The 17930-nt window shown below is 65.7% G+C and overlaps 1 protein-coding gene across 5 annotated transcripts in view; it reads right to left on the reverse strand.

Annotated features, from left to right (window-relative positions):
• KCNQ2 (potassium voltage-gated channel subfamily Q member 2) overlaps nucleotides 1-17930 on the reverse strand; it is a 40056-nt gene that overhangs the window by 8838 nt on the left and 13288 nt on the right. For 3 of the 5 annotated variants that reach the window (XM_069495477.1, XM_069495474.1, XM_069495472.1), the window contains exons 2-11: nucleotides 16193-16283; nucleotides 15376-15502; nucleotides 14919-15094; nucleotides 14318-14443; nucleotides 13167-13277; nucleotides 12372-12467; nucleotides 9538-9632; nucleotides 8258-8287; nucleotides 6415-6483; nucleotides 6233-6262 (exon numbers count right to left, since the gene is read on the reverse strand). In XM_069495477.1, the coding sequence (XP_069351578.1) occupies nucleotides 6233-6262; nucleotides 6415-6483; nucleotides 8258-8287; nucleotides 9538-9632; nucleotides 12372-12467; nucleotides 13167-13277; nucleotides 14318-14443; nucleotides 14919-15094; nucleotides 15376-15502; nucleotides 16193-16283 (951 nt within the window). Of the gene's footprint in view, nucleotides 1-2136; nucleotides 2191-6232; nucleotides 6263-6414; nucleotides 6484-8257; nucleotides 8288-9537; nucleotides 9633-12371; nucleotides 12468-13166; nucleotides 13278-14317; nucleotides 14444-14918; nucleotides 15095-15375; nucleotides 15503-16192; nucleotides 16284-17930 lie in introns of all 5 variants that reach the window. The other 2 variants (XM_069495473.1, XM_069495475.1) reach the window with 2 other exon arrangements.

Consider the following 17930-nt stretch of genomic DNA (forward strand, 5'->3'; position numbering starts at 1 on the left):
GACCCCCGAGACGTCCTGTGTCCGGGAGCTGACGGCACCTGCTTGCTCATGACACCGGCGCCCGGTGCCCCGCCAGCCTCTGTCGGGTGGTTCCCGCCCAGCAGAGCCACAGCCGGGGAGGCCACTGGGGCACCAAGGCCCAACCAGAAACCGGCTCAACGGGACACTGGCTCTGGAATGTTCTCTCCTCCTCCACATTCCCACTGCTCCACAGGTGGGAATCTGCCCTCCCGCAGCCGGCCCACCCTCAGGCAGGCGGAACCACACTGTGCAGCGTCCTGCGGTCTCAGGCCTCTCTGCCGGCTCCCCGGGGCCTGAGCACCAGGGGAGAGAAGCAGCCGCCTCTTCCCAACCACAGCTGACCACGCCCTCTTGCGGGGCTGCCTGCGTCTAGGAATTGCCGCCCCACCAGCAGCCGGCGGTGTGGACCCAGGGAGCCAGGTGAGGACCCAGGGAGCCGGGTGAGGAGGGCAGAACCTCAGGGTCTGTTGGGAGCCGCAGGAGAGGCTGGAGGAGGCGCCCACGGGCCCTGGTGGGAGGAGCTGGTGCCGCCGTTTCGGTTTTCTAGCAGCGAAGCCCTCCCTGCAAGAGGTATCGGCCCCACTAGGCGGGGCTGGAGGAGACTCTCCACCGGGGCCTCCAGGGAGGCAGCCGCTGAGCCACCACACGCAGACGGAGCCACCCACGGAGCCTCGCCTGGCCTGTGCAGTGCCGCGGTCCCCGTGCCCGGCTCCCACCCCGGACCTTCGGGACGCTCTGCCGGAGGAGACAGCGAGGCCAGGCTCAGACACGCCCCTCCCCGGACCTGCACAGTCGCGGGCTCCGCACCCTCTGAGCACCCCTCGGACGACCGCGGTGGAGCCCGGCAGGCCCCCAGCCAAGGACAAGCACGCGCGGGGCAAGGCTCCCCCGTCCCCGGCTGCTGCCCTCGATCAGAACCGCGCTCTCTGTGCAGGGGGCGTCCACGGCACCTGCACCTCAGTGCTTGCAGGGCTCAGGCCGGGTCCCCTGCCTGCCGCCAGCAGGAGGTCGCAATCGCATCAGGCCGGGTGCCACCATCTACAGAGACCTGCCCGGCCCCGTCTGGACCGATGGCGGCCCAGAGCGAGGGAGGGCGGACGGGCGCCCGAGACAGTGCAGGCAGGCAGAGCGTGGCCGGTTCGTGCGCCCTGGGCTGCCGGCCGCCCCACACTTGCACCTGTCTGGTCTCCAGGCAGCCGGCCCCCAGCCCCTGCCGGAGGGACAGCCTTGGCCAAAGCACCGTGGACACAGCAGCTCTGGCCAAGCAGGACAGCGTTGGCCACGCAGGCGGCACCTCCCAGGCAGGCACATGCGCTCGCCCTTCTTGGGGCCGCAAACTGTCTGCCCGCCAGCAGCGGAGAGACGCCACACGGAGACGCGAAGGTGGGGAGGCGGCCCGCTGGGGGCCGGGGGAGCCGGAGCATGCACGGATGCAGATGCACAAGCACAGCCGAGCCCGGCCCTGCCACGGTGCCGCTGCTCCAGGCCAGCACCGCGGCCGCATGCACGCACCTGGCACAGCACCGCCCACACGCTGCCAGCTGCACCTGCTGGGAGGGAGGGGCCCCAGAGCGAGCGACAGGGCAGCCACGGGGGCGGGGAAGGGGGGCAGGGCCTTCGGTACACGGGCAGCTTCCCCACTGCGCCAGCCTGTCCCACACAGGCCTGTCGATAAGAAGGGGAAACCACGGCCTTGGCTTTCGGGCGGGGGCGGTGCCTGCTGTGGCAGGCGGAGCTGCCTCCCGCGGGCAAGGCGGCCGGCAAGGCGCGGTCATCCTCAGGGGTGCGGGAGAGGTACCCGGAACCAGCCCCTGAGGAAGCTCCGAGAGCCGTCGGGGAGCCCAGGGGGCGCAGACGCCTGGCTGGGCACAGAGCCCTGGCCGGCCCCTCCTGCCGCGAGCGGCGTCACCTCTGCCCAGCTCCACCCTGCACGTGCAGCGTCACCGGGACAAGTGGGCACCGGTCGCTCCAGCGCAAGGGGCTGGGGAGGCCGAGCTGCTGGGCAGAGCTGGGCAGAGCTGGGGTTGGGCGCCAGCCTCCCCAACTCTCCAGACCTCTACAAGCAGGGAGGAGCCGTGCAGCAGGGGCCAGTCCGTGCGGCGCGTTCCGTGGTACCTAGAGCGTCCAGGGCAGCATCCACACGGGGACCCTCTGCACGGTCTGCCTTTACTGCAAACGAGGAGAGCACAGTTAGTCCTGGGCGCCCGCACCAGGATGTGACCAGGGAGCGGGAAACTGAGGCCCGGCACCCCCTGGGGTGGCTCCAGGCTCACAGTCCTGGCCACAGAGCTTGTGTCTGACGAGGACAGCGGGGAGGGTGCCCCAGAGTCGTCATGGCCTGGAAGAGAAAACAGTGCCCTATTTTGGGGGGAAAAAAAGGCCCTGTTTTTCCCTCCAAAAATATCTTTTCCTTCCAAAGCCACAGCTTGGGTTTGTGTCTTAAAGGATGTATTATTTTTTGCTACATTCGTGCCAACCAAAAAATAATACGTGGGCTAAGACCTCGTGAAGGCCCCGCTTGGGATGGACGCGGCCCCGGGACTGGGGGTGGAGCGTGATGCCGGGGATACTAGCACGGTCGGCGTTGTGGGCCAGTGGGCGAGGCCGCCCCACAGTGCCCGTCCCTGAGAACTGGGCCTCGGTTCGCCCACCGCGGAGGGGAGCCCCAGAGGGCTCGGGTCACGGCGGGGTCATCTGGCGGCGAATGCACCTCCTGCTGAGCGGCTCCCCCCGCAAGCCCCCCACCCCCACCCCATACCCCGGCGCGATGGGTGTTGGGCGTTTTCCAAGGACCTTCCTGGAAACCCCAAGACTTATCTCTGCATCAGAACATGCAAATTTTAAGGCAAAAAATGGCAGTAAGCAGCAACTACAGAAAAGCTCCCTTTTCCTCCAGGCCTCTCCCCACTGTGGCAGGTGTTTCCTCCAAGATGGCTCTTCTCACACTATGCACCAGGGAACCCCAGCGTGACGGTCTCTCGGGAGAAACAAGCTCTGGAGGAAAGTGTTCAACGTTCTGTTTTCCTCCCGCGTCTGTTTAAACACCCGTGTTCCCCACCGCACGCTGTCCGTGTGAGGACCTCTGCACGCACAGCACATGCTCCGCTAACCGTGAGCAGCGCTGCTGCCCGGACCCCACCCCGCGCGGCGGCTTCTGCTCTGAGTCGGGGGCGGCTTCGGTGCCCCAGGTCTGCGACGCAGGGCAGAGGCTGGACCCCGTCGCTGGCTGGCTTGCTGTTGGTAGCTCAATGTCTGGCCCAGGCAGGAGGGCTCCCGCGGAGACGGGGCTCCCTCGGGGACAGTGCTCCCAGCGACCTGCCCCAAGGCCCTGGCTGTTTGCAGAGCCCCTCACCCGAGGGCAACTGCTGCTCCTCAAGCTGCCCAGGGCCAGTCACCAAAGCCTGCCTGGCACCCCCGGGATCCCCAGGCCCAAACACAGCCCCCCTGGCAAAGGAGCAGAAGGCAGGCAGAGCCCCTGGCTCCCCAAACCTTTGAAGGCCCCCAGTTTAGACCCCAGCACAACCAAGAAGCCCAAGAAGCACCTCCCAGGACCCCATGGTCCAATTCTGCGGTGGGAGAAAGTTCTACAGAAAGGTCTGACGTGGTGGCCATAGGCCACGCCTGGCCAGGGCACTCGAGACTCAGGAGTGAGTCTCTAACTGCACTTTAATTGTATGAGTGTTGATTCTGCAGCCACGCATGGCTCATGGCTCTGTGTCATCGTCTGAGAGCCAGACAGAGCCACCGTGCCCCTGGCATGACCCATCCGCCCTGGGTGCTTGAGGCCCCCCACCCCTGGCCTGCCTGGGTCCACGGGATGCCCCGTCCGCTCTGGGCTGAGGCTGGTGCTGGCTCCTGTCCCTCCCCGACAGTCCTGCCAGAACCGTCCAGCAGGCCCCGAGCCGGGCTGGGGGACAGACAGGCCCACGGGGGTCCTGGGCCCAGGGGGTGGGGCAGAGACGCCCACAGACCAGATGGGACAGATGGTCCCACACACTCAGCCACCATGCAGCCACCACGCTGCGAAGGGCAGAGACAGACGCGGAGTCTGGGGCTCCTCCCAGCACAGGTGCAGGGGCTGTGACAGGCAGGACGGACGACACAGACAGGCGCAGCCACGAGACCCACGTGGAGCAGCACAGGCTGCCCCGACCCGTCCAGCACGGGGGCCCCACTGGACCCCACAGCAGGACCCCAGTCAGTGGGGCCGGGGGTCTTGGAGCTGAGTGAGGGTCCTGCGTCCACCTGCCCAGACCAGCTGGCCCCGAGGGCCCTGCCAGGTGGCTGCAGGTCCCACGTCCAAAGGACAGAGACCGACTTGGCCTCTGGCCCCCGTGGATAACTGTGCCTGGTGGGGCAGCACGGTGGGGCCCTCGGCACCCTATGGGGCAGCCCCTCCAGGGTCACACCCGGCAGAGCCACTCCCCGCACACCGACCACGTGTGGTGACAGAGGGTTCCGGCTGCCCCAGGCCAGGGACAGCGATGCTGCCTGTTACCTGGCTGCAGGCCAGCACCCCAGAACGAGGGTTCTTCACCGGCAGGGACCACTCCTCAGTCCACGGCACCCCAGGCGCCTTCCGAAGCCTCAGACCCGGGCGGCTCAGCGCTGCTGCAGAGGCCCTGGCGGCCCTCCGGGTGGAGGAGGCCGGAATCGTGGCTTCGAGCGAGCGTCCGGGGAGGGCTGGGGCGGGCGGGTGCTGCCCTCGGGGAAGGGCGTGGGGAGCACAGGCAGGCAGGGACCACTGGACACGCGGGAGGAGACGGGGCAGGCAGCGGGAAGCCACGGAACATACCAGAGAGCCCGGAGGCCCCGCGTGTCCTCACCTGGAGTCGGCATCAGGCCAGCACCTCCTCCCCACAACAGAGCAGACGAGAAAAGGGCCCGAGAAGGGCAGTGACAGTGAGTAAAGCACTTGGGGGCGGCAAGAGTGTCCGGATTGGGGAGGGGCAGGAGGGAGAGAGAGAGAGAGAGAGGCTGAGACCAGAGCCATCGCCAGCCAAGCCTGGGCAGCAAGCACGAGAACACGCCAGGCCGCGGGGCTGCACGCGGGCACCCCCAGCAGAGGTCAGAGGAGCCTCCCGGGTCTGTCCCAGGACAGCGCTGACGGGCAGCCCCCGAATCGCGGCTTTGGGCGTCCCCCCAACAGCGACACCGAGGCTGGCACCCCCCCAACAAGCGCCAGGGCCCTGGGCTCTCCTCTTAACCGCATCTGTGCTGGCCACGCTGAGGGCTCCACTGGCAAATGCCAACCCGGCTCCCCGGGCTCCACCGCCGGCTGTCAAAGCGTGGCCCATTTTTCCGTTCAAGGCACGACCCTAGTCCCCTCTGGTGGGGTCTGGGCAGTGGAGGCCTGGTCCTTCTCCAGTGCCGTCCCCACCCCGAGCCCGTGTCCTGTCTGAGTCCCCAGCACAGGGGCCACTGGGGAGGGCAGCGGGGGCCGAATTACTCTGCGGTAGGGGGGTGGGGCACCGCTCAGGGAAGCTCAGGCGCTCGCAGGGGGGCAGGGGGTCCTCAGACTCAAAATCTGTGAAATCATCTTGATTTTCTTTTTAATACCAGGGCAACGGCAGAGCGCTGCTCCTTTCTCCGCCCCGTCCCTGACCTGCCTGACACGCAGAACCTCAGGCACCAGCGGGGGACCGGGCAGAAGAAAGCAACCTCGACTCAGCATCTCCTCGGAGCGGGACGCGGGGCGCAGAGAGGACGCCCGGCCCTCCTGGGAGCATGAGGGACCCTGAGTCTCTCCCACGTGCTCCAGAGACTGTCTGCAAACTCGGAGCCTCTGCCCAGCATCGGGCGAGGCGCCTCCTCCCACCCCGGGTTCTCCCCCTGCCCTGCGCGGGGCCTGGAGCGGAGGGAGCACCCTAGCAGAAGCCCTGCCCGGTCCCTGGGGCTGGGCTCGTGGGCGGCTGGAAGAAGCCCACCCAGGAAGCCCCCAGCTGTCCGATCCACAGTGCCGCAAAGTCAGCCCAAAGCAGGGGGTGGGGCGAGCGAGGAAGACTTGGGGGCCCACATCCCCACGGGCAGCGGCCGACACAGCCCGAGGCCCCCACACCAGGCAACCGCAGCCCCCACGACAGCCGCTGCCCCCAGACACGCTGTGCACAGACAGGGGAGCAGGGCCAGAAAGACCGGACCGGCGTGCACACGCAGACACACGGGCGTGCACACGCAGGCACACGGGCGGCCGGAGGCAGGAGGCACTGACCTTGGGGACGGCTCTGGCTGGGGCTCCTTCCTGCAAAAGGAAGCAGCGGAGTCAGCAGCTGCCACAGGCAGCCCCGAGGCGTCCTCCGGCCCTTGCCCCACCCCAGGCCCCCGCGGTGGGGGGCTGCGTCAGAGGGCTCGGGAAGGCACAGGTGCGGAAACAGCCGCCCCGGCTGCGCTGACCTGAAGGTGAGTCCCGACTTGCTCTTGAGGCTGCGCAGCAGCTCCAGCTGGTTCAGCGGGGGGATCAGCCTGGCGAGAGGAGGCCGCCCGTCAGCGGGACCCCGCTCCGCCCTCACCTGTGCCCACAGCTCTCGTGGCGGAGCGGCTGTCACACGCGGGGCGTGGTGTGGCCAGGCTCCGTGGCAGCGCTACCCTCCCTCCCCCGGCTGCCCCTCGAGCCTGGGGCCCTGGACGTGGGACGTGACCGCAGGGCGGGCAGAGGGGGCGGAGCCCGGCTGAGACCCCGGCCCTTGCAGCCTGGGCAGGTGGAGGAGGGGCACAGCCGGGGACACCCTCCCCCCATGCCTGGACACCCCCAGGGCAGCACAGCTACAAACAGCACCCCAACACGTTGTCTGCCCAGGGCAAGGGACCTGGCTCTGCTCCAAGCCCCCTTCCCAGTCCTGCTCGTGCCCACCCCGCCCGCCGGCCTTCGTCACTGCCACTCCCAGCCCCCAGGTGTCCCAGCTGGGGTGCAGCCACACCTGGCCCCTCGGTCCTGTGGACTCTGCCCCCGTCTCTCCCACTCACCCCCCCGCCACAGGGCGCCCACGGTCCAGGGGGGTCAGGACCAAGCAGGAGCCCAGGTGCTGGTCACCTGGCACCACAGGTGCCGCAGAGCCCCGCACGGGCCAGAGTCTGTCTTGAGGGGACAGCCGGCCACCCCCCAACTCAGGCCCTGGTTAGAGACACGCGACATCAGCCCTCAGCCAGGCGGAAGTCACGGGAGGACACGCCTCAACACACAGCGGCAGCCCCCGGACAGACAGGCCACTGGCCGGGCACGGATGTGCACACAGCCCTGGCCGCCTCCGGGGGCCGTGGAGGACGAGGGTGCCACGTGCCAACGGAGGGAGCGGTGCGTCCCCTGAGAGGCAGAGGCTGGTCTGGGGTCTGCCGGCTTCAGGGCGGGCCACCCAGGCTAGGCGAGGTCTCCGCGCGTGTGGGGGCATCTTGTTTCTGAGCACGCTGGGGGCGGAGATGGCCAAGGAGCCAGACCCGCCACTGCCCGGCACAGCAGCCCCGTCCCTCGGCAGTGGCAGGTTAATGTTCTAACGGGTTCCCAGGAGGGAGGGGTCCCGGAGAAGTCGCCCCCACTCCTGGCTGCCCCGCGCTGTGCAGGGCTCTGCCTGGACACTGTCGTCGGGCACCAGCCCACCTACTGCGCAGGGGAAAGCCCTTGGCCGTGTGGCGGCTCAGTGCTCCCCAGCCTGAGCAAGTCACCCCTTTCTCGCTCGCAGGCCGTGGGAGAGCCCTCCAGGACACGCCGATGGGGCAGGGGCCAGACAGGGCAGGCGTCTGTGCTCCCCGGCCTGGACACGCCCCCTTGGTGCAGTGGAAAGACTCGGGGGGCTCAAGTCCAGGGAGGGAGACCCCGAAGTCGGGCCCCAGAGGTGAGCGGCCCCAGGGCAGGACCGTCACTGGCCCGGGCAGTGCCCTGCGCCGGGGGCAGAAGTGCCACGTCCACACTCTCGCTGGGCTCGTGGGTGGAGGCTGTGAGCCGGTGGTGGGGGGAGGGGAGCGGGCACAGCTACCAGGACAAGGCAGGAAGCGGGACGGGAACAGAAGACGAGGACAAGGACCCAGCAGCACGGAAGCAGCAGCTGAGGAGGGAGCGGGGACAGGGGGAGGGTGGGCACGGGGGCTCCAGGCAGAGCGGGCCGCGGGGTGACAAGGCCTAGACTCTAGCACGGGGACCACGCGGGGCACGGTGCAGGGCGCTGGGTGGGGCGGGCGAGCCGGGCCCGCAGGCCCAGACAGAACGAGAACCACACACACGGCTTCCGTCCCATGCATCTCCTACCTGGAGGCCCCGTAGGTTTGAGTTTGTGAGCTTTCAAGTGTTTTCACGCACACACACGCAAAGGGAAAAGAACGGAAATTTTTTAAAAAGAACAGGATAAGGAAAAGAAAATGAAAAAAAAAAAAGTCAAGGAAAGTGGGGAAACAACAGAACAAAGAAAATTAGCGGGAAGGTCACCCTGTCCCCGACCCTGGGCTGGGAGCAGCCGCGCTGCCGGAGCACGCCCACATTTCCGGGAAAGACGGGCGTGGCCAGGCCCTCCAGGCTCCGCCTGCCACCGCTGCGGGTGGGACAGATGCTGAGAGGGGCCGGGGAGGCCCAGAGGACGACTTCGAAGGCCAAGGACCACTCAGGACTCAGCACCCTCCTCGGGGGGACTCCCCCCCCATGGAGGCAGAAGTGGGGACGGCCTCTGGCCTGTCCGACCACAGCTGACCTCTGGACCTAAGGGTGACCCCCCCACGCCTAGAAGTCCCTACGCCCACCCACCGTGGGGAAGCTCAGGACAGAAACACCCCCCGGAGCAGGGAAGGGACCTCGGGGCAGCGAACAGGCAGGCAGGGAGGGCAGTGCCCACCCCAGGGGACTCTGGTCCTGGGGCATCGGGTGCCCTCGGCACCTCTGATCCCAGACCAGCCGCACAGAGACATTGGGGGCTGCCACCCACTCTCGAGAAACAAGAAACCTGGGACGCTGCCCTGTGGCCTCTCAGCTCACCTGGCCTGTGGCCGCTGCCTCCCCTGTTGCCCCCCGAAAGGCTCTTAGGGCCCCCCTCCTCTGCTACCCAGGGGCTCCTGGGTGTCTGTGTGCTCAGTCTGCTGGGGGGCACCTGGGACCCTCAGGATAACCCGGGTCTCCTGAGCCTCACTGTGCTCTGGGGTCACCTTCCTTTCCCCACCGGAAGCCTTGGTCTGGCTGGAGGTCACAGTGACCTCCCACCCCGCAGGCTGGGAGCTGCAAACCTCCAGGTGCTGGAGGCCTCGGGGAGGGGCCCGTCCTGGCCGTGCCCGCGACACGCCACAGCCCCCAGCCAAGGGGCGGAAAGCAAAGGGCGGGGAATGGAGGTGAGAAACACAAGCCGAACGCTAAAAACAAAGAAAAAAATTAATACTTCGAAATAAATCACACACAGAATTCTTTTGAAATATGCATACATTTTAAAGAAAAAAAATCAACTGATCAAAATAATGAACAACAAAAAACGGGGTTGAAGAACAGATGGAAAATAGAAAACAAAACCGATGGGCCGCGGCTCGGCCTGGCGGGCCTGGAGGCGGTACCTGTACATGGGCACCGTCACCGTGCGCTCGTAGTACTGCCAGGTGGAGTGCAGGTCGGTACGCGACAGGTTGGTGGCGTAGAATCTCCAGGCCGACTGCGGGGAGAGACGGGGAGGGTCAGCGAGGGTGGCAAGGGCCACCTGGCCCCACCCGGGACCTGCGGCACCTGTCCTGACCCCGAGGCCTCAGTCTACCCGCTGCAGGGCAGACAGGCAAGATCCCAGCGGGAGGGTGGGGCCCGTGTGCCCGGTGCAGGAGCTTGCGGGGCGGGGGGCGGGGGGCGCGCCTCCCTCCTGCCAGCAGTGAGCGGCTGTGGGCGCCGACGGGCACGTGAGCTTCCCCGGTCTCCCCAGTCGGCGGGGACTGAGTACAACCCGGCTGTGAGCCTGCGGGTCTCACTGACTCCACCTGGCCTGTTCCTACCTTGTTTTTTGGTGAAATGCACATAATGTAAAATTCAGCATTTTGACCATTTTGACGTGTGCAGTGCGGTGGCGTCTCCTGCCTCCGCTGACGTGTGGCCATCACCGCTGTCTAACTCCACACGCCTTCACCACCCCGGAAGGACGCCCTGCACGCAGAGCGGTCACCCCACTGCCCCTGCCCAGCCCTGGCAGCCACCTGTCCACACCAGTCCCCGTGGAGCCCCCACCCCAGGTATTTCCCGTCTGTGGGGCCGAACGCCACGTGGCCTTTCTGCCTGGCTCCTTTCACTGGGCACAGAGTCCTCAAAGCCCGTCCACGCAGCAGCACACGTCACAGCCTCGCTCTTGGCACGGCTGGATGGCTCCCGTCCTGTGGGCACGTCACGGCTCATCTGCTCATCCCCTGATGGACCCCGGGGCTGTTTCCACTCTGGGGCTGTGTGAATAGTGCTGCTGCGAAATTTGTGTGGTTTTTGGCTGAAGACCTACTTTAAATTCTTTTGTCTGTACCTGGAGTGGCAGTGCTGGTCATGAACGTCCATGTGTGACGTGTGAGGATCCCCCAAACCGTGCTCCAGAGTGTCCGCTCACGCTACACTCCCACCAGCACGCGTGAGGGTCCACGTTCTCCTCGTTCTCACCAACACTTATTTCCCATTTTTTATAATTTCTGCCACCCCGTGTGTGAGGGGCGGCGTGGCACCCACCCAGCAACCACGACGCCGGCACCTTGCCCTGCGTCGAGTCTGCTTGTCGCTGAGTTTCAGCCGCTGATGGTCATGTGACTCGGTGGGCCTCCTGGAGCTGACACTGTTAATACCTGGAGTTCATGGACTCCTCGTATGGACGGATTCAAGTCATTCCTCACATTTGGGATGTTTTCAGCCATAACGTCCTCAAGGGCTCATTCTGCTGACGCCAGTGCAGCGGACGGCGTCCCCCAGGCCTCTTAGGCTCTGTTCATTTTTCCTCTTTCTTTTTCCTTCTGCTCCTCAGACTGAGTAATTTCAACTGACCTTTGCTAATTCTTCTTTCTGCCACTCAAGCCTGCTGTTGAACCCCCTCTAGCGAGATTTTCATTTCAGTTAGTGTACTCTTCAGCTCCGGGATCTCTATCTGGTTCCTTTTATAATTCCTGTCTCTTGAGTGATGCTCAATTTGGTGAGACATCATTCTCCTGATTTCCTTGAGTCCTTTCCCATGGCTTCCTCGGCATGAACCACACTTTCTTGTTTCTTTGCATGCTTCATAAATTTTTGTTGAAAATTTGACATTTGGAAAACTACACGGTGGTCACTCTGAACATCAGATCATCCTCCCTCCCCAGGGACGACTGTTGCTGCTTGTTGTTGGCTGTAGTTGTTTGGTGACTTTCCTAAACCATTTTATATAAAGACTGTATTTTTTGTCATATGTGGTCACTGAAGTCAAATTGTCAACAGTGGAGTGAGATTTTGGGGGCATTTTTGTTCTTCTTTATACTCTATTGCATTTTTTAAAAACAGCCATTTAGAGTTTTTATACTGAAAGATAAATACATACATAAAGCAGGCTGGACCCAGGGCTAAGACCACGAGAGCCACATCTTTTTCTCATGTGTCTTTTTGTTTTTATTCTTCTCTAAAGAGAGACAGGGTCTCACTCTGATGTCCAGGTGGCAGCACAGTGTCTACTCACAGGTGCCACACAGCTCACTGCAGCCTCAGCCTCCTGGGCTCCAGCGAGCCTCCCACCTCAGCCTCCTGAGCAGCTGGGTCTACAGTCACGTGCCACCACGGGCCACAAGAGCCGTATCTTTAAAAAAGAAACACAGCAGAGCCCAGGGCCACGTCCAGCTCCCAGTGCCCCTCGGGTCCGACTCTGGTAGAGCTGAGGGTGTCCTGCTGTTCTGCTCACATTTGCAGGCTCGGGAATGACTTGCTGGGTGCCAGAGCGGCCACTGGGCGCCCCGGCCTCCTGAGTGACAGGACAGGGCTGAGTGGGGTTGGGGCCGCACGGCTCGGGGGTCCACAGCCAGGCTCACAGTCAACAGACAAGGCTCAGGCACCTACTCGCAACCGAGTGCCGACCTCTCTGGGCCCAGCCTGCAGCGGCAGGACGAGTGAGCACCTACCCGCCGGGACGCTGAGGACGATGACACGGATGGCTGGGGCTCAGGCACCCGCACAGGACAAGGGCCACCCACGGCGCCCACACGTCGCTGGTGTGCGACCCCCGTGTCTGAACGTTTCTCAGCACGCTGACTTGCAACCCGCCTCCCCTCGACACGTTCCTGGGAGGAACGAGAGCGGCGACCCCGTCTACAGACAAGGAGCTGCCCAAGACGGTGACGTCGGGCCGAGGCCGGGCGGGCAACACAGCCGGATTGGACGGCCCCCTGGGCCCCGGGCGGGGGCCGCCAGGACCCACCTGGATCAGGCCTGCAGCGGGGTTCCGCCTCTTCTCAAAGTGCTTCTGCCGATGCTGCTCCTGCACCTTCAGGGCGAAGCCCGACCCCAGGATGCCCTGCAAAGCGCCAGGCAGATCACACCGAGACCCAGCCCCGCTCGGGGGCCGGGCCACATCCCGGGACCCACGTCCCCACTGCCACCACATTCCGTGGCCCAGGGGCTCCGCCTTCCGACATCACGCCCCCACTTCCTGGAGACCAGACTGGGAGAAGCCCTTACATCTGGGGTCAAGGAAACCTCTGGCTCGCAGGAAACACAGCCAGACCCACGCAGACCCGGAGAGGACACTGCTTCCCGGTTTGTGTACCCCGAAGGCAGTCCTGGGACGAGTGCCCCACCCTCCAGGCTGCCAGCCCCACGCCAGCTGCCCATCCACCCTGCCCTGCTGCCCGGGCCAGCCGGCAGAGCCCTCTCCCTCCTGCCTGCGATGGCCCCTTGGTCCCCTGGAGGCCGCAGAAGGGCCTGTGCCACTGGGCAGTGGTGCTCCGCCGGGAGAACCCCCCTGTGCAGCCCCATCCCGACCCAGAGCAGCTGCCGGTCACCCACAGGGCAGCGGAAGCCACACCGTGGCTCTGGGAGTGGTCATCGGGCACCGGGCGCCACCAGTTCGGGGCTCGGGCCTCCAGGCTGACACAGCCCACTCAAGTGCTTCTGGCCCAGGGCCTCCCAGGGGACAGTGCCAGGGTGGCCTGTGGTCACCGTGGGAGCCTGCAGGGCCCCATCTCCCGCAAGGGCAGAAGGGCGCAGGACTCACCGCCGGGAGAGCAAAGAAGGAGACACCGATGAGGGTGAAGGTTGCTGCCAGGAGCCTCCCGTTCCAGGTCTGGGGGTACTTGTCCCCGTAGCCGATGGTCGTCAGGGTGATCTGCGGGACACGGGCTCCGGTCACACGGGGCTTGTTGCACCCTGAGGGCAGGCTGGACACTGGCCGCCCACCTGGTGGTCTGGGCTGGCACAGATGTGGGCCACCTCCTCCCAGCACCCACTCGGGCCTGATGGGGACAGGGTGAGCTGCCTGGCCCAGGGGTGCCAGGAGGTGATGGGGCTGCCTGGCCCGGGGGTGGTGCAGAGGAGGGACAGCCGGAGGAGGTGCGGGAGTGTCCCCACAGGGAGGTGCAGTGGGGAGGGAGAGTGGGCTGTTTGGGGCCTCGGGAAGCCCTGGGGGACTCGTGTTTAGTATTAATGTTTCTCTTGGGTGGAGGACGAGCGGGGCCCGAGGCGGGCGTGTGTCCAGGCAGCTCGGCGAGACTGGGGGTTGGGGATGGGGAAGCAGGAGTCCAGGCAGGTGGGGGTGGCAGCACCCCCGCCCACCAGAGCTGCCGCACTGCAGTCCGGAGGACCAGGCCAGGCCCTGGGCGGACGGAGTTGTAGAGTGGGGGGTTGAGATCTGAGTGAAGACCCAGCGCAGGTCAGGGGACACAGGCAGCAAGGCCAACTGCCCCATGCCCTGGGGGCGCAGGACACCTCACCGTGGTCCAGGTGCCACCGCTGGGCATTTGTCCCCAGGCCCTGAAGGCGTGTGCAGGGCACGCCGTGCAGCCGAGGAGCTGCCTGGGCGCTGCCGTGTGTGGCGGGTGGACAGGCTCTGCCACGCCTGACCCGCACCGGGGCCTCCCCTCCCCCTACGGTCCCTGGTGAGCGAGGGCAGAGCAGGTGGGGGTCACGGAGGAAGGACAACAACCTGCCACGGCTGGGCAGAGGCTCCCGGGGCCCAGCCTCTTCCCACCTGCACACCCATCCCAGACCACGGCCTTAGCCGCCACCACATGCTGTCATGGCCACGGGTGGCCAGCAGGTGGCCCCAGAGAGACGTGTGCGGCCAGCTCCGCCGCAGGAGCCCCGGGCGCACATCCTTGAGAAGTGACCTCCTCCGGGGATAGGCACGACCCAAGGACCAGGACTCACCAGGCCCCACCAGAGCGCGTCCGCGTAGGTGTCGAAGTGGTCGTTCTCGCCCTTCTCCGCCAAGTACACCAGGAACGAGGCCAGGATGAGGCAGAGGAAGCCGATGTACCAGGCAGTGACCAGCTCCTGTGAGACAGGCGGGGCCGCGTCCGTCCCGCCCTGGGTGCCAAGGGGCCATGCCTGTCCAGCCCTGGGTGCCACGGGGCCGTGTCCGTCCCGCCCTGGGTGCCACAGGGCCGCGTCCGTCCCCCCCCTGGGTGCCACGGGGCCGCGTCCGTCCCGCCCTGGGTGCCACGGGGCCCCGTCCGTCCCCCCCTGGGTGCCACGGGGCCACGTCCGTCCCCCCCTGGGTGCCACGGGGCCACGTCCGTCCCGCCCTGGGTGCCACGGGGCCGCGTCCGTCCCGCCCTGGGCCCCTGCTCCTGGCTCCACGCACGGGGCCAGCGGGAGGGCTGGCGCAGCAGCACCAGGAAGGGCCGCCAGCTTCGTGGTCCCAGCCCAGGCAGCCCCTCCCCGTGCGTCCCAGCCCGGGGACAGCAGCTCACGTGCCCGGTGTACCCCCTCCCTCTGGGAGCGGCTGGCCCTGTGTGGCCCCGCTCACCTTGCTGTGGGCGTAGACCACAGAGCCCAGGAGCTTCCAGGTGCCTCCCCTCCGGTCCATGCGGATCATCCGCAGGATCTGCAGGAACCGCAGGCTCCGGAGCGCGGACGTGGCGAAGACGTTGCCTTGGGAGCCCGCGGCCAGCACCGCGATGGAGGCGATGAGCACCATGATGTCTGTGGGAGAGGGCGAAGGGCTCGCGGTGCGGACAGGAGCCGGGCAGGTGGCCGGCGGTGCATGCGGTGCCGGCGTGGGGCCCGCGTGTGGGGCCGGAGCAGCCCGGGCCCTCCCTGCGGGGTCTGGGACAGGCTGCCCGGAGCCCTGTCCGTCCTCTTGGCGTTAACCACATCACCACAGGCTCTGCCTCCCAGTCAGCAGGTGAGAGAAACTTCCAGAAAGTGCCAGCCCTGTTCCTGCAGTCCGGCCCCACCCTGGGACCCACCCCCACGGGCCTCACCAATCACACAGAACGGCTTCCTGGCGAACTTGAGCCGGCCCCGCCAGCCGCGGTACCGGCAGCAGCAGCCCGCGGCCCAGATCCGCACAAAGTACTCGACGCCGAACACCACGATGGTCACGATTTCCTGCGGGGGAGGCCACGGCTGAGGCCACCTCCAGGCCAGGGGTTGAGGCCGCCTAGACACCCACACAGGCAGCTCTGGCCCAGGGACAGTGCGGGGAGGCCCCCAGATGGGAACCACAAGCTTGGCCCGGCAACCCCAGACGGCCTCTGAGGACCCTGCAGCCACAAGAACACCTGGGCCCGAAGACCACTGGGGGTCCACCTTCTTCCGAGCTGGTGGTCCTGCCCTGCAGAGCAGTGGGAGGGGCACAGCAGGGCTGACCAAGGGAGGGTCCCAGGTGACTGCACAAAGGGGCAGCCCGTGCCCAGAACACAGGGGCTGCATTCGGTGAGGGTCCGTCTCACTGAGGCCCCCACCCCGTTACCAAGAGCAGCACAGAAATTGCACTCCCATTGCCATGGCTCCCGCGTGTCAACACCGGGTTGCTGTGTCACAGCCCCCCCAGTGCCCACCTCTGCAGGGAGCACCCCACGCTTCCTGTGGGGGGCCGCCTGAGCCCTCCAGCTGGAGAGAGGAAGATGGGAAAGGGGAGCTGGACCCCTGGGGGGCAATGGAGGTGGGGCAGGCGGCAGCTGTGACGTCACCAGGAGGTGGGAGCCTGTGGTGTCACCGGGGAGTCCCTGTCCTGGGAGCAGCGTTCGGGTGTCAGAGGAGACCCTGCCTCGGGGAAGGAGGCCCCGCTGGGCTCACCAGGATGTACAGGGCGCCCTCGGAGCTCTTCTCGTACTCCTTGATGGTGGAGAACACCGACAGCACGAGGCAGGAGAAGACCAGCAGGAACCTGGGGCGGAGGGACAGCGTCAGCGCCCGGCGGACGGGGACCAGGCGCCAGGCCGTCTTCTGGAAGCAGCAGACTCCACCCCACCGCCCTTCCGAGAGCCAGCGTGGGAGGAGCAGGGGCCCCGTCCATGGCTGCCCCAGGACCCCCCGGGGCCACCGCCTCGGTCAGCTGCCCCAGGGAGCCCCACCCCGACCCGGCCACCCTCCGCCTGTTTCTTCCTGACACCCGCGTGCTTTGGGAAAGACTCCGAACTTGGAGCAGGGAGGGAACAACAGCTGCCCATCAACCACTGCAGAAACAGCAGCGCCCGCCCCACAGCCAGCATCTGGTCACCGCTCCTGCCCGCTCCGTGCACGTGACATTTCCTCCCCACACTCCGAGGCACAGAGCTCGCCGACTGCACCTGCTGCTCAGCCGCCAGGTCTCTCCCATCACCTCCCGGCCCCGTCCTGGCTGCCGGGAAGCTCTGTTTCTCCTTCTCCCAAGTTGCAGGAGCCTCGGCACCCCCAGCCACGGGTTCCTGCCACGGTTGCTCTTTGCCGTCCTCCCCTCACCTGACTCCTACCGACCCTTGGCCAGCTCTTGCCTCAAGGTCGTGGCCACACCAAGATTCCCCCAAATGCTCTCTGACTGTGGGCCACACAGCCTGCTCCATACACCTGCTCTGATACCCCTGCTCCATACACCTGCTCTGATACACCTGCTCCATACACCTGCTCTGATACCCCTGCTCCATACACCTGCTCTGATACACCTGCTCCATACACCTGCTCTGATACCCCTGCTCCATACGCCTGCTCTGATACACCTGCTCCATACGCCTGCTCTGATACACCTGCTCCATACACCTGCTCTGATACCCCTGCTCCATACGCCTGCTCTGATACCCCTGCTCCATACACCTGCTCTGATACACCTGCTCCATACACCTGCTCTGATACCCCTGCTCCATACACCTGCTCTGATACCCCTGCTCCATACACCTGCTCTGATACCCCTGCTCCATACGCCTGCTCTGATACACCTGCTCCATACACCTGCTCTGATACACCTGCTCTGATACACCTGCTCCATACACCTGCTCTGATACCCCTGCTCCATACACCTGCTCTGATACCCCTGCTCCATACACCTGCTCTGATACACCTGCTCTGATACCCCTGCTCCATACACCTGCTCTGATACACCTGCTCTGATACCCCTGCTCCATACACCTGCTCTGATACACCTGCTCTGATACAGGGGGTCTGATACACCTGCCCCCTTGCCCCACCCCAGACAGCCGCAGACAGGAGGTGCCCCTGCCCCAAGGACCCTGCCGTGGGAACCTGGCAGGTGGCCCATGACAAGGCCACCCACAAGCGGCCAAGACACGCGTGATCTCCTCCTTCCTGGGAGCAGCACTGTGAGCCACAAGCCGCAAACTGCCATTTGGCAGGAAGTCCTCGGTGGGAGGGCAGGAAAGAAACTCCCACATGCTGAAGTCATGGAACATGTTAGAAAACCCACTGGTTACGACGCAAATCATAGTTTCATTTACATTTTCTGCAGGCGTCCTGGGATACGCAGGGGACGTGGCCAACGGGTCAACGGGTCCTTGGTCACAGCTACAAACGAGCCGTGCTCCTAACAAGCCGTGGTCACGGG

This window comes from Eulemur rufifrons, chromosome 20 (genome assembly GCF_041146395.1).
Source record: "Eulemur rufifrons isolate Redbay chromosome 20, OSU_ERuf_1, whole genome shotgun sequence".
NCBI classification, from domain to species: Eukaryota; Metazoa; Chordata; class Mammalia; order Primates; family Lemuridae; genus Eulemur; species Eulemur rufifrons.